The 15,845-nt window shown below is 30.6% G+C and overlaps 2 protein-coding genes across 2 annotated transcripts; both read left to right on the forward strand.

Moving 5' to 3' along the window:
• Positions 1–5,155: 5,155 nt before the first annotated feature.
• Positions 5,156–9,370, forward strand: LOC8258688 (receptor-like protein kinase 7). The gene is made up of 2 exons (XM_002521992.4): positions 5,156–8,547; positions 8,702–9,370. Exons 1-2 carry the CDS (start codon positions 5,958–5,960, stop codon positions 9,106–9,108), a joined length of 2,997 nt encoding a protein of 998 aa, XP_002522038.2. The 5' UTR covers positions 5,156–5,957; the 3' UTR covers positions 9,109–9,370.
• A 995-nt stretch (positions 9,371–10,365) lies between these two features.
• Positions 10,366–15,194, forward strand: LOC8258690 (proline iminopeptidase). The gene is made up of 11 exons (XM_002521993.4): positions 10,366–10,568; positions 10,669–10,871; positions 11,821–11,919; positions 11,993–12,103; positions 12,193–12,255; positions 12,398–12,491; positions 13,031–13,128; positions 13,296–13,397; positions 14,034–14,147; positions 14,603–14,677; positions 14,828–15,194. Exons 1-11 carry the CDS (start codon positions 10,439–10,441, stop codon positions 14,927–14,929), a joined length of 1,191 nt encoding a protein of 396 aa, XP_002522039.3. The 5' UTR covers positions 10,366–10,438; the 3' UTR covers positions 14,930–15,194.
• The last annotated feature ends 651 nt before the right edge of the window (positions 15,195–15,845 follow it).

Here is a 15,845-nt window from a genome sequence, read left to right on the forward strand (position 1 = left end):
TCTCACCTTTCCTTCTCACACATAATTTATTTTTTGGTCTCTTTCTTGAATCCATCCATATTCTAAGATGTCTGTTGTTGGTTTGGCAGTTAGAGAGAGTGATGTTGCTATTTCACAAAATGATGAAAGCATTTGATGTTTTAAATACAGATTTTGTTTTGAGAGGCCTGCCATATGATCTATCCAGCCCATCTTGCAATATTATTGGATTAGAGCACAGAAAGTTCTTATTGGCCCAACAGAGCAGTGATGGATCTAGTATAATGTTGATTTTTAAGTGTAATGGATAATTACCATAAACTTAGTTTACCATTAAAAAAGAAATTGGGATAAGAATATAAATGATTATTCAGTTTTATATTTAGTTTTTTTATTATAAAATTTGATTTATTTCGTTTCAATCATTCAATTTAGTTATTTTTATAAATGAGAAATTGATATCACAAAAAGAAGATAGAATGTTGTTTTTTATAATAAAAAAATATTATATAGTTTTGTTTTTTTATATTTTTACAATTCTATAGACTAATATCTTTAAATTTTTATGATTTAATATTTTTAATAATATAACTAACTACATTGAATTCATATTAAATAAATAAAATAATTTTTTAAAGCAAAATTATAGAAGTATCTTGATAGTTTATTTAATAGTAAATCACCTATAAAGTAATTTTATTATTGAAATTAAATATTATACTAATATTAAATCATAAAATTTTAAAAATATTAATTTGTAAGATAATAAAAATATAAGAAAACTGAATCACATGGTACTTCTTTATTACAAAAAAAATCATAGTTCTCCAAATGTAAAAACGACTAACCACAAGATATTTTATATATATATATATATATTTTTTTTGTAAAAATGATAAATTCAAAAAATTGTAATTAAGAGAGGAAAATATAATATATTCTTCTCTTATTGATAAAATAATTAAATTATTAAATTAAATAATTGAAATGAAATAAATTAAAATTTTATGACAAAAATAAAATTAAATGTAACATTTGATTACTGTTAGTATAATTATTCGTGTAAAAATTATATGCCATTAGGTGAATCAAAAGCTTAAAATTCTTGGATTAATAGCCATAGTGAGCTATCCAAAAACTACAATGAGTTTATGAATGAAGAAAAAGATAGTTGAAGTTTTTGTGTTGGGTATATATCGTGTTTGGTTAGATATGTATAGGAAATGTTATCAAATAGACAATATTTTCTTCATTAAAAGAAAAAAGAAATTCAAAAAGGAAAAAAACTTATCTTTTTAATTGAATGATCAATTGAACCCACAAAATAAAGATGCATATCATATATACTTATCTCTTACTAATTATAATTACTTACTACTTATCTTTGTCTCATATGTAAATTTTCAATTGTTTACATAAGTTAACAAATGATAGTCGTTTCTGTGAAAAGAAAAAAAAATTTAAAATTTTATAATATAAATATTTTAATCTTATAAATCGTTTTGAGTAATAAGATAGTTGCGTATATTTGTATATTAAAATTCCTTAATAAGATCTGATTGCACGTTCTCTATTCTTTTGAATTAATTTTTTTTAAAAATATATGATTATCTTTAACGCGAAGAGAAACTGGATATATATTATACTTTATTATGAGTTTTGCATATATATAGAACATATATGTAAATGACTATAATAGAACCAATTTTTAAATCCTACACCTATCTAACAATCTAAAAAAAATTGAAGCTAAAAAGATTTAAATACATGATCATTAGACCATAGGTGCCTCATCCTGAACCACTAGACTGAGGTCTCATTGCCATTTGAGTTTGGGGCATTGGACCTTATTGAATTTAAAAATTATACTTTTTTTTTTCTCATATATTAAATATAAATCCTTTTAATTTTCACCTTTTACTATATGGTCCTCCTATTATAGGCAGGCAGGTTTAGTTTGACTGTGAGATGATATGGGTACTTTTAGTAAAAGGTGCACTGAATCTCTCACAATCTTAGTCATACCAGTCTCTTTCTGATCTCACCTTTTCTTGTTATTATCATTTTTCTTTTCTTTGCTTTCTTTTGATGTTTAGTTGAATAGAATAATCAATTACTTTTTCCAATCACACAAGAGGAAAAAAATGTGTTAGTTTCATTTATGAACTCAAAACTTCATCTAACATTATCTCTTACTTAAAAAATAGGCTTCAACAGAGATGGGTACATACTTAAAAAATATTATTATGATTTGCAAAAAGAAATTTCAATTCAAAGGCATGGAGATGGAGAATCTATAGTTGGTGACTGCTTCTTTGATGGACATGCACATGGATTTGTTATCATCTTTGATTTAATTAAAAAATTGGATTTTTTATTTCTAGGTTTTTTAATTAAAATAATTTAATTAATTGATTTTAAGGGGATTCTATATCTTTTGTAATCTAATTACCATTTTTCTTTTGTATTTTTCCTCTTAATATTTTTCATGCCAAAACTAAAGTACTCATGATTATTCTTGCCAACCAAATTTGTCAATATTCTTGTTGCTATTAGCATAATCTACAATACAACTTTTGCTTTTATATATTTAAAAATGTGGGAAGAAAAATGAAAGGCCCATAGCTGGACACAACAAAAAAGAAAATATTATGATTCCTTAAAAGTCATTGACTAGCAAACAAAAGTTAATTAGCACTAATAATATTATATGCAATTAATACAATAAAAAGGGAAAAAAATTAAAAAAAGATCATCAGAAAAGCTTTTTCTGTATTCCACTTCAAATTGATATATTCTTTTCATATCAATTATTCTTATACATTTAATAGGGTGTCCTGTCTTGCACACAACTTTGACTAAGTATTCTATTAGGTCCCTGAGGAGTAATTGATGATGAAAAATTAGGTAAATCAGATGTTGGAATTTAATTAAAATTTTAAATTCGAATTTTAAATTTATATTTATATTAAAATTTTTAAAATAATATTTTTTAATTTATAAAAATTCTAATCAATATATTTTATATTAGTTAGATTAATTCATGATATAAGTAAATTTAAAAATTATAAGTAAACTAAAAAGAATATGGGTTCTATTCTTATTTTATTTTATTTTTCTTGTAAATTTTATTGCATTAATATCTTCTTGCTGTCTATATATATTATGGATTTTTTAAATAATTTCATAAACAAATATTTTATTTTTTTAACTATAATTACTTAATAAGGGGTTAACAAGGTTAATTGTCACCAACCACACATAATATATATAAAATTGTTAATTATTATTATTACAATTATAAACCATTTTGTTCTTCTTATAACTATTATTATTATCACAACTAAGACATGCAAGAGTTAAGATTCTTTTTAGTACTATCAATTCTAAAGATTTACATAAATTATGATCATTAGAATATGAAAATGATAAAAGATTGCTCTAAAACTATAATCTTAGTAGTGCCTATTTCTTTTTCCCTTTTTCTTTATGTGGTCAGCATAATACTTTGGACTAGACAATTCATAGAACATAGAATTTTGGCTACTTAGTGATTAGGATATCCAATGTACATACATCAATCAATAACATTTAAAACAATATATCATAGAGTTATTACAAACAGAAATACAGTTTAGGAATGAAAATTTTCTCCATTTTTAAATGGTAATGCCCACGAATTAGTATTAAATTATTCTTAGAAAAATAACAAAATTTGGTAACAAATTAATTATTTGATGTCCAAAAATTTCATTACTGAATTGGAATATATTAAAAAAAAATAAAAAATTAAGGACTGAATTTTTAAACAAAGATAATGATGAAAATGATGTTATTTATCGATGATTTCTGAAAAAACGAAAATTATTTTAATAAATAGCAACAATGAATGTTGTATTGCTAACAAACCTTATCACGAATTTGCCGATGGATAGCAATCGACTAAAATAAATTATAACATATAATATTCTTTTTCTTAAATTTATCAAAATATCTATTTATTATGTTTAAATTACCTTCAGCGGAACATCTAGCAACAGAACAACCTTCACTAATTATTATTATTATTTTGTGTTACGTTCTTTCTTAGTTATTTTAGAAATTTATAAATAAATTTACATATATATATCTAAAATTTTAAAATAGATACGGCATCTTATTTACCGATTTTCAAGTAATCCGTTAGTTCATAAAAAATCATTTCAAAATTAAAATAGAATTATAAATTACTCCATCAATAAAAAAATCACATATTTTTCTTAAAAAATAAAAAATTTATTCCCATAAAAATCAAATTAAATCATTATAAATATAAATAAAATATAATAATTTCTATTTCCATTCTTATCCATTTCCATTTCTATTCACATCCTCATTCAGGACATACTTATAATTATGAAGTTGGAGTATCTTAATTTTCAGTCTGGTAACAGATTCACTATCCATATAATGGCTAAATTTAAAAGAAAGTAAAAGAAAGGAAGATATGACATTAGGGCATAGAAGAAAATGGCCATCAATTATAAAAAGAACCTTTGTAGCAAGTCATTGCTGTTGTGCAGCAATTTCCTGGTTGAGGTCCAATGCCAGCAACATACTCCTACTTACTCTTTGACTGACTGTTTGCCTCTTATGTAATGTGACAATAAATAATATATTGAGGAATAATAAAACAAACTTTGGGCTTTATTTTTTTAGTACATGGTCAAATATGCTTTCTCTTTTAATATCCAGACAAAAAATGACCCATATGATCACTCCAATAATTGTTTGAATCACCATTTTACTGACTTGCCAGACTTTGATTACAGAGAAATTTATATACTTTCAACAATTCCTTTCACAAATAAACCTTCTTTTTGGGTTTTCTTTACTATGTAATGATAAGGAAAATGTGCATTTAGGTTCTTATATTAATTGGAAAAGTACCCATAATAATCACTTTTTCACTTAAAGGATTATAATTTTTTTATCATTTATCTATGATGTAATATTAATATAATATTAATTTTAATTATTATTAAAATGATTTAATATCAAACTAACTATCCAAATATTTTTAATTAAGATTAAAAAAGTTTGAAAATTAGTTTTCTTAATCATGGGTTCATTAGCTTGATCACTTAATAAATAATATTGCTGTTGGAAATTTACATTATATTAATATAAAATTAATACCTTTAATAATATTAACTGAAAGGGTATTAAGATTAAGAAAAACCTTAAAACTTTAAAATAAAAATAGAAAAATCACAGGCCCTTAAATATAAAAAGAAATCATGCAACAATTCTCTCCTTCAGTTCAATTAATAAATGTTCATTTTCAGTTGAATTAAATTGTGAGTAATAATAATAATAATAATAATAAAAGCTTAATACAGAAACTCGTGATTGGAGTCGGTGGTGGCCTATTATGACAATAAAAATTTAAAAAAAAAAAAAGGAAAAGAAAAAGAGAAAAAATAAAAAAAGAAGGAAGAAAAAAGATGGCATACTGGGTCCTTGTACTTGTTAGTGTCTGGCCAAACATATGCATACGTGGCGCCCAATAATCAGAAGTCAATGTAGGCGGCCATAAATCTTCCACCTTTCTGCTCCATTTTCTTCACAACCTGACATCTCTTTGTCTATGACTTTCAGAATTTGTCCCTCTCATGCATTAATCCCACTGTACAGAAGATACCCAGAAATGTGGTTCTAACTTTCATTAATTTTAAACCTGTTTTTATGTATGTTTACCCACAAGGCAAAAATGATGTATATATTAATTGTATATTTAGAAATTTATCCTTATTTTGATAATGCATTTACGTGTTCTATTCTCCTTTCTTAATCAACGTTATTAGAACTAGAAATTTCAAGCCAGCCTCGTGCTTAATATGTTAATAGCCTGCCAAACCTTACATTTCTGCACTCCTCTTACTAGCAATAAAAAAGAAAAGAAAAAAAGGAAACACTAAACCTCCCCTAACCCCTCAATGGCCGGCATGTCAGACCCACAATTTTTCCGGCAATGTTATTCTTCGATGCTTTCCTTTCTTGTTTTCCTCATGTTAGTTTCTCCATCCAAATCAGATGATCTTCAAATGCTTCTAAACTTTAAGTCCTCTCTCAAGGATTCGGAGACAAATGTGTTCTCTTCATGGACGGAACAAAGCTCTGTGTGTAAATTTACTGGGATCGTTTGCACTGCTGATGGATTTGTCAAGGAAATCAGTCTTCCTGAGAAGAAGCTTCAGGGTGTTGTTCCTTTTGGTTCCATCTGCGCGTTGCAATATCTGGAGAAGATTTCTTTGGGATCGAATTTTCTGCGTGGTGTTATTACTGATGACTTGAGAAATTGCAGAAACTTGCAGGTCTTGGATTTGGGAAACAATTTTTTCTCTGGACAGGTTCCTGACTTGTCTAGTTTGCATAAGTTGAGGATCTTGAATTTAAATGGCAGTGGATTTTCAGGTTCTTTTCCCTGGAAATCACTCGAGAATCTTACCAATCTTGAGTTTCTTAGCCTTGGTGACAATCGATTTGATGCGACGAGTTCCTTTCCTGCTGAGGTAATCAAGTTTAACAAGTTATATTGGCTTTATCTTACTAACTGTAGTATCAAAGGTAAGATTCCTGAAGGTATTTCAAATCTAACTCTGCTTGAAAATCTTGAACTCTCTGATAATGAGTTGTTTGGAGAAATCCCAGAAGGAATTGGAAAGCTTAGCAAGCTCTGGCAACTTGAAATTTATAATAATGCCTTGTCAGGAAAACTTCCGGCCGGGTTGGGAAATCTCACAAACCTAGTGAACTTTGATGCTTCAACAAATAAGCTTGAAGGTGAGATTGGGGTGTTAATATCCTTGAAAAAACTTGCTTCTTTGCAACTATTTGAAAATCAATTCTCTGGTGAAATTCCTGCGGAGTTCGGCGAATTCAAGTACCTTTCGGAGTTCTCCCTTTACAGAAACAAGTTCACCGGTTCACTTCCTGAGAAGCTAGGCTCTTGGTCGGATTTCGGATACATCGATGTTTCGGAGAATTTCTTGACAGGTCCTATACCTCCAGACATGTGCAAAAATGGCAAAATGACTGATCTTCTTATTCTGCAGAACAAGTTCACAGGTCAAGTTCCTGAAAGCTACGCGAACTGTAAGTCTTTGAATCGTTTACGAGTAAACAACAATTCACTTTCAGGTACTGTCCCTGCTGGAATATGGGGTTTGCCAAACCTTACTATTATTGATCTCACCATGAACCAATTTGAAGGTCCTTTGACAGCTGATATTGGTTACGCAAAGTCTCTAGGATCACTAGCTTTAGACAACAATCAATTTTCTGGTGAATTACCTGCTGCAATCTCTTCTGCTTCTTCTTTAGTTTCGATCCAGTTGAGTTCAAATCAATTTACTGGAAGAATCCCAGAAAATATTGGTGAACTGAAGAAACTAAACCGTCTTCATTTGGATGGAAATCTATTTTTTGGTACTATACCAGACTCACTGGGCTCATGTGTCTCTCTTGATGATATCAACCTTTCTGGCAATTCAATTTCCGGGGAAATCCCAGAAACTCTTGGATCTCTGCCTACTTTGAACTCCCTCAACTTATCATCCAACAAACTTTCTGGTCAAATACCAGTTTCTTTGTCATCTCTAAGACTCAGCAATCTTGACCTATCAAACAACCAGTTGGTTGGTCCCATACCTAATTCTTTATCCCTAGGGGTCTTTCGCGAAGGATTTAATGGGAATCCTGGACTATGCAGCAACACTCTGAGGAACATCCGACCTTGTTCATCCACTGCTAGGAACTCCAGTCACCTTCGAGTACTTTTATCCTGTTTTGCGGCTGGGTTGCTAGTTTTGGTCATATCTGCTGGTTATTTATTGTATCTGAAGTCGAAACCAAACAATCTTAATCATCCACTGAAGCGAAGTTCCTGGGACATGAAATCATTTAGAGTACTAAGTTTTAGTGAAAGGGACATCATCGATTCGATCAAGTCTGAAAATTTGATCGGCAAAGGAGGATCAGGAAATGTGTACAAAGTTCTGCTTAGAAATGGAAATGAACTGGCTGTGAAACATATTTGGACATCACATTCGAGTGATCGAAAAAGTTGCCAGAGCAGCTCAGCTATGCTGACTAAAAGGAATTTTCGGTCGTTAGAGTATGATGCAGAGGTGGCTGCATTGAGTACAGTGAGACATGTGAATGTGGTGAAGCTGTTCTGTAGTATCACAAGTGAGGATAGCAATCTGCTGGTTTATGAATACCTACCTAATGGAAGCTTATGGGATCAGCTGCATTCTTGTAACAAAATACAGATTGGGTGGGAACTGAGGTATGCAATTGCACTTGGAGCTGCAAGAGGATTGGAGTACTTGCATCATGGGTTTGATAGACCTGTAATTCATCGAGACGTGAAGTCGAGCAATATTCTGTTGGATGAGGACTGGAAGCCTAGAATTGCTGATTTTGGACTTGCTAAGATTGTGCAGGGTGGTGGTGGTGGTGGTGGTGGTGGTGGAGGGGAATGGAGTAATATGATTGCAGGCACTTATGGATACATGGCTCCTGGTAAGATTTCCCTTCTTACTGTCATTAGTTCTTTGCTTGTTTACAGAATCAGGAGACTAATTTGGATATTGCTGTTTGAAGATTAATTCATTGATTTTCTTTCTGTTGCTAATTAGTTGCATAATTTGACTGTTTTGTGCACTTTGGTATGCAGAATATGCATACACATGTAAGGTGAATGAGAAGAGTGATGTGTACAGCTTTGGAGTAGTTCTAATGGAGTTGGTGACAGGAAAAAGGCCAACTGAACCAGAATTTGGAGAAAACAAGGATATTGTGTATTGGGTTCACAGCAAAATCAGCAGAAAAGAAAATTCACTTGATATCGTGGATTCTAACATTTCAGAGAGGCTGAAAGAGGATGCCATTAAAGTTCTGCAAATCGCAGTTCACTGCACAGCAAAGATCCCAGCATTAAGACCAACAATGAGACTCGTTGTTCAAATGCTGGAAGAAGCTGAATCCCATCAACTTTCAGACATTATTGTTGTCAAGAAAGAAGGCGGAAGTAGTCCTGATGAGAAATTGAAGACTAGCACCATGTCTGATCTTGGCACTTGAAGCTTACTTGCTGCAATAAGCCTGTAAGTTTTGAGCATGTCAGGGGTTTGATAGTTTAGTACTCAGCTTGTGAAATTTGCATTAGGTTTTTGGGATTAGATTTAGGAGAGCTAGAACAAGATATAGTATTTAGCTCTCAGCATATAGAATACATTAGTTTTTGCCTTGCAAATGTAATATATTTTCTCATGGAAATCAAAATGTGTAGCAAATGCATATGTAAGTATTTATCTATTGAATTTTTCACTAAGTTTCAGCTTAATTACTCAATTTTGAAATTGTCATTTGAAAAACACTCAACTTACCAGTTAATAAAATCATCAATACCATGTTTAAGTAGAATTTTAATTAAAGTTGATGTGGCATTCAAGCAATATTTTGCAAATATTATTGTACAATGGAAAATAGGTTGATTTTTATGTGAAGATTTTGAGATATGTTGTAATTAAAATTATTCAAAGGTACATCAACATTATTAAATGATTTTACAATAAATTGTAATTAAACTAGTATAGTAAAATTATTATTTAAAAAAAATATTATCATAATAAGGGAAAACCCAATTTTGAAATCATAAAGATTTCTTTTTATTATAAATCAACAACATAGAAAATTCTACTAATCAAAGAAGATTTTAATAGTTAACTAGTTATTTCCCTATGTGTTCCATGTCTACGGTTATTATTTTAATTTTAATATTTTTTAATTTTGTCATATTTTAAAAAAAAATATTAAAAAATTAAGATATTTTTAAGTGTCTCCTTAATATTTCAAAATAAATTAATGCAATAAGTGTAAGAATTATGCTTAAAATATTAATTAATCTATTTAAAAATTATATATAATTGATGCTAACATACATTTAATGCTATTTTAAAAAGTAAGAAATCATTATATAATTAGAATATCAAATTTTAAAAATATAATTAAAACACTATTTTCTGAAATTAAAAAAAAAACTTACTAGTTAATAAATTAATTATATAATAAATATAAAATTATTTATCAATATAATACCTATATGTCAAAATAAACACATATTATGTGTGTCAACTTTTATATATGTATATAGATTGGTAAGTTTCCTTTATAATTAATCATTTTAAATATTAATAATAAAATATTCAGATTTTCAATTTAAGAGTAGATAATCATATGAATTTAATATTGCATCAGCATTCAAACAAAGAATAGAACAAGAAAAAGAGAACATAGACACAGACCAAGCATGAAAACAAGCCAATAGAACATTTGGGCTTTGGAATTGAGAATCAATAATCTACTTCAGCTGTCAATATTCAGTTTTTATTCAGTACCCATTAGTCCAAAGATGCCCAGTCCACCAACAATGTGCTTATTCAGTTTAACTAGAACAATTTCACCACCATCTCACTCCCCTTCGCTGCCTCTTCTTTTCTCTTCCCCTTCCATATCTTCCCATCTTACTATTTCTTCCACCAGTACGTTTTTGCTCTCTCTCTTGCTCTTTATACAAATCTTTGAGTTCTTGTTACAATGTTATAGAAAATTCACCTGTACCCTTCTCTACTTCTTGTGCAGGAAGGAAGAGTTCAGTGTTAAGTGTGAGAAATCTTTGTTACAAGAGTGAATTAAAGACGAGTGAAGTGATGGAACAAAGTAAAGAGAAAGTTGAGCTCAATCGCAATCTTTATCCACCTATAGAGCCATATGATACTGGGTTTTTGAAGGTTTCGGATCTTCATACTCTTTATTATGAACAGTCTGGAAATCCTAGTGGCCATGTGAGTGATCATATTTAAAGTTCTCTCTTTCTTGAATTTCTCTTTTTTGAAAATTTTGCATTTTGGTTTCCTTTTACTTTTTTTTTTGTTGGTTTTTCCTAGAGGGCGTGTTACTGATCATAGACCAAAGTTGCCTCTTTGTTATTCTTAATCAAATTTTGCATGTTTGGTGCTTAGGAGTGGGTTTTGTTCAATTGCTTAGACTTTGGTTTGGTGTAGTGAAATTGTTAGACAGCAGCTTTTCAAACTAAAGTTAACTGAAAGTGGAAGAGCGAGGCACTAGCTTTTATGATAAAGGCCTCTATTTCCTTCGTTCTAATTCTTGTTTCTAAGCTGAATTCTGTTTTTCCTGATGTCGCTCTGTGATGATGGTCATTGAGAAGGTTTGCTCTTTTGCATGTTTTTGCTGTTGGTATTTGAAAGCAATAGAATGAATGAATCCATTTGTATTCTTTTAGAAGCTGTAGGGGAACTGGCCCTGTCAAATTGAATGAAGAAGTCTTCTTTCAATTAGAAAGTGTCTACTAATAATACGTTACCATCTCACTGGTGGTGATACAGAAGACTTGGACAATAGTTGCCATGCCATGCGTTGTCAGGCTGAGTTAAGTGTGGAATCTGCACTGATCAGTGGAATTCTGTACTGACCAGAAAGTCCTAATATTTTTCAACGAGTTTAAAAGTCTAGGTACCTGTTAAGTTACAACTGAGCCTATGACTACATGCCTAGTTGTTATCACATGTAGAAGGTGATGTCAAATGAAAATTAGTTTAATATATGATAATCTAACTTATTTGGAAATAATTGGATCATGCAATTTCTTCCTTGCAAACAACTCTTTTATATCTCCATGCATTTTCTTGCTACCTCTATAATTGTTTTTTAATGATTGAAAGATAATTTACTATGACTTGTACTAGGTTATCATGTTATTAACTCATATTGCAGCCAGTTGTCTTTCTTCATGGAGGCCCAGGAGGAGGAACTGCACCAAGTAATCGTAGATTCTTTGATCCAGAATTTTACCGAATCATTCTATTTGATCAGGTCGGTGTTTCTGCTAATCACCATCATGCTAAATTATGTGTTTCATTATATCTCTAAATCATGCCCTTTTCAGAGAGGTGCAGGAAAGAGTACGCCTCATGCTTGCTTAGTGGACAACACCACTTGGGACCTCATCTCTGACATTGAAAAGCTAAGAGAATACTTGCAAATTCCAGAATGGCAGGTCAAGATTTTCCTTTTTCTAAGAACGGAATTTATGTTAAATTAAGTGGTGGGTTTTATTGTGAGTGTTACTCTTATTCTACTCTGCAGGTATTTGGTGGTTCGTGGGGAAGTACTCTGGCCCTTGCATATAGCCAAGCTCACCCTAACAAGGTGCATAATTACTTTTGTTTAACATTATTTATTTGCTGAAATTCCCAGATAATGAAAAACCAGGTCATTGAGATATAATAATGAATCTCTTCTTATGTCCTACTTATTTCTGTTTTGCTGGCGTTTCTATGTTGTTCGCAAGGTTACTGGATTGGTCCTCAGAGGGATCTTTCTTTTAAGAAAGAAAGAGATTGATTGGTTTTACGAGGGTGCTGCTGCTGCTATATACCCAGATGGTATGCTAAATGTATTTCTTTTGATGCTACAGTTGATATTGTATTATTTCAAGATAAAAGATTGAAAAGCAAATTGTGGGTTGTGTGTGGAAACTTACAGAACTTAGGTGTCTATGTAGCGTAGCATGTCTTGGGCTTAGACTCATTATTAGTAATTCTGTATATAAAGTTATTCATTAATTTCTTTGAAGGCCTTCTGCAGAGATGATGAGACATTCTCCCTTGTTATCTATTCTATAGAACTTTGAACTGAATTTTGGGTTATAGTTTTCCTTTCTGAGGTAATTTTTTATAACATGCGAAGTGAACTTTGATATTTAAGAAATGTAAATTACTTTATGGTCCTTGATTCTAAAATCATCAACAATATGCCTGTTTTAGTGAACTTGCAAAGGCTTGTTAGCTTCCTTGAAAAAGTGAAATACTTTAACAACCAAAATCTCAATCACTTGGAGTGAGGAAATGTTTCATTGGATTGTTCCTGAATGAATAAGAAGAAGTATTCTTATGTGGCTTGTGTATATATTTCCAATATGCAGCTTGGGAGCCATTTAGAGATCTTATCCCAGAAAATGAAAGGGGATGTTTCCTTGATGCTTACAGCAAGAGGTTGAACTCTGATGATATGGAAACACAAGTAAGATTTTCGATGAGTGGTAAACTGCTCTTAATAGATGATTTCAGTATAATCATTGGTGCATTAGTGTAAATTTGATTAAAATGAGCAGCATACATGTCTCTTAATTTCATGCAATCAGGTCCTTACTGTAGAAATAATAAACATTTACCTTCATAATTTCTTAGTTTGCAGCTGCAAGAGCATGGACCAAATGGGAAATGATGACTGCCCATCTTCTGCCAAATGAAGAGAACATCAAGAGAGGGGATGATGATAATTTTTCGTTGGTAAGCAGTAAGCTACTTTAGGGTCAACTGTTAAGGTTCTAACTTTCTTGTTGGAAAGAAAAACTTTAATGCATCAATCTGTACGAGATTTTGAATGACTAAGGCAAACTGCTTGGCAAGCATATAATTTCCAATAATACTGCAGTGTTTTCTTTATAAGCGTTCTATGCATTGGGTAATTTACCTATAAGGTGACCATGATAAAATAAATAAAAATGGTGCTTCCAATCCACTGCTGGAAAAAATTTGACGGCCCTTGTTTTGTTATCAAAGCTAACTAGCTAAGATTTTAATCTTGAGTACTGGAAAAAGGATACTTCAGGAGTTTATGCAATGCCAATTGTTCCATTTCAAAATCGCATTCTGCACAAGAAATTTAAAGTTATAGGAAAGTGTTCTCTGTTGGGTGCTCAAATGTGAATGACATGGGTGAATATCTAAATCAGCTTACTGATTTGTTAGTACACAGTTTGCTACATTTATTAGGTATCTTTCAGCTTTTTTTTTTTTTTTTTAACTTTCCATGTACAAATTAACACCAAATAGATTAAGCTAATTACTTTTCTACAGCTTACTGGATATATAGGATGATTGGAATATTGACATTTTTGCTCATATTTGTCTTGTCCATTGCAGGCTTTTGCAAGAATTGAAAACCACTACTTTGTTAACAAGGGCTTTTTTCCTTCAGATTCTTTCCTATTGGACAATGTTGATAAAATAAGGCATATACATGCTACAATTGTACAGGTTTGTGTTTTTGTTGCCTTTATTCACTATATAATATGTACTCTCTTCGTAGTGGGAAAAGAGAGTGCTTTCATAAGGCAAATCAATTTAGTGATTGATCACTCGTGTTAGATAGTGTTTCAAGATGATTAGCATGTCCTCTTTTTGTTTGAACTTGTCACTTTGTCTGTTTAAGTGACAGCATATTTGTTTCAGTGGCCTATTTCTGTGCAAACTTTGGAAATAACCTGCTGGGTATTTCTGTCCGATAAGCTTTAATAATTATGAACATCCATTACTATGATCAATTCTTATAATCTGGCCATATTATCAAAATCTTATTTATGTCTGTTTTCTTTTGGTAGTTACATTATAGTACTGCTAAAGCTGTTGATATTGAAGTTAGCAGAATTTCTTATGCTGCATGAACAGGTAGGAATTGAAGTCTGACCTCACCCAAGTGAATTATTTTGCAGGGAAGATACGATGTTTGTTGTCCTATGATGTCTGCTTGGGATCTTCACAAGGCATGGCCCGAGGCAGATTTAAAGGTAGGAAATTGCTGGAAAGTTGTAGTTTATCCAAATAAAATGATAGGAGAAGGCAGGTTTTAATCCCATATGCTAGTTGCATATTTTGCAATATTTGTTGCTGTTCTTCGGGGATCATGGCATATTACTTACTGAGACGATTTCGGACAGGTGGTTGCAGATGCAGGACATTCTGCTAATGAACCAGGCATAGCTGCAGAACTTGTAGCTGCAAATGAGAAGCTTAAAAACATCATCAAGAACGGATCCTGAACAGGAGTAGGTGAAACCGAGCTGTGAGAATCGGATCCTGCTACAGATTCTTGGGGCATAACATAACATAAGAGAAGAAGCATAAATTTGAAGTAGGGTTGAACATGATATACTGGAAAATAATGGGGATCTGTATTTGATTATCTGAGCCATTGCTGCTGCATGGGCAGTCCTCCTCTATCAGAAGGGTGGTGAATATTGTGGTTTGTATTGGATTGCAGGTTTCACAGAATTTTTACTAAGCCACCTTCTGTGCTTTCTCAAACTATGTCAATTTCCAACCCTATTGCCCTTGCAATGCTCAAAAACCATAAAGGCAAATTCTTTTTTTAAAAAAAGCTAAGATTGAAAATAAAGAAAGTAGACATGCTTGACAGATGAACTTGTAATAAATTTCCAATGCAAATAACTCAAATTTATATAAATTGAGACTTTTTTTTTTTTTGATTTATACTTACTTTTTCATAAAAAAAAATTATTTTGACATGTGAATTTACTTTTAGCATATAGGTATTATGCTGATGTATTATTTTTATTTTTATTGTTTAATTAATTTATTAATTATAGATTATTTTTAATTAAGTAATTTTTTTTATTCTAGAAAATAGTATTTTGATTATATTATTTAACAGTATATTAATATAAATTAATTTTTTAATTAAATAATAATATCTAATTGTATTGGAAATTTGCTTATATAAATTTGAGTTATTTGCATTGGAAATTTATTTTTTCTCGAAATAATAATATTTTATTTGCATTGAAAAGTTACTTATATATTTTTGAGTTATTATATAATTGTTTATGGTACTTTAATATTTTAAATGGTTAGATTTAATTGAAATTACACAAATATTTATTTGCAATTTCTTAAATATTTATTGAAATTAGGTAAAGGGGTGGCTAAAAAGCCAAA

The sequence above is a fragment of the Ricinus communis genome, chromosome 6 (genome assembly GCF_019578655.1).
Source record: "Ricinus communis isolate WT05 ecotype wild-type chromosome 6, ASM1957865v1, whole genome shotgun sequence".
Taxonomy (NCBI): domain Eukaryota; kingdom Viridiplantae; phylum Streptophyta; class Magnoliopsida; order Malpighiales; family Euphorbiaceae; genus Ricinus; species Ricinus communis.

Excerpts from the sequence above, each read along its gene's own strand:
- LOC8258690 (XM_002521993.4), top strand. The coding sequence starts at position 10,439 with ATGCCCAGTCCACCAACAATGTGCTTATTCAGTTTAACTAGAACAATT. Across the intron at positions 10,872-11,820 it reads CTGGAAATCCTAGTGGCCAT|CCAGTTGTCTTTCTTCATGG; the intron begins GTGAGTGATCAT and ends CTCATATTGCAG. Across the intron at positions 14,678-14,827 it reads GGCCCGAGGCAGATTTAAAG|GTGGTTGCAGATGCAGGACA; the intron begins GTAGGAAATTGC and ends GATTTCGGACAG.
- LOC8258688 (XM_002521992.4), top strand. The coding sequence starts at position 5,958 with ATGGCCGGCATGTCAGACCCACAATTTTTCCGGCAATGTTATTCTTCG. Across the intron at positions 8,548-8,701 it reads TTATGGATACATGGCTCCTG|AATATGCATACACATGTAAG; the intron begins GTAAGATTTCCC and ends TTTGGTATGCAG.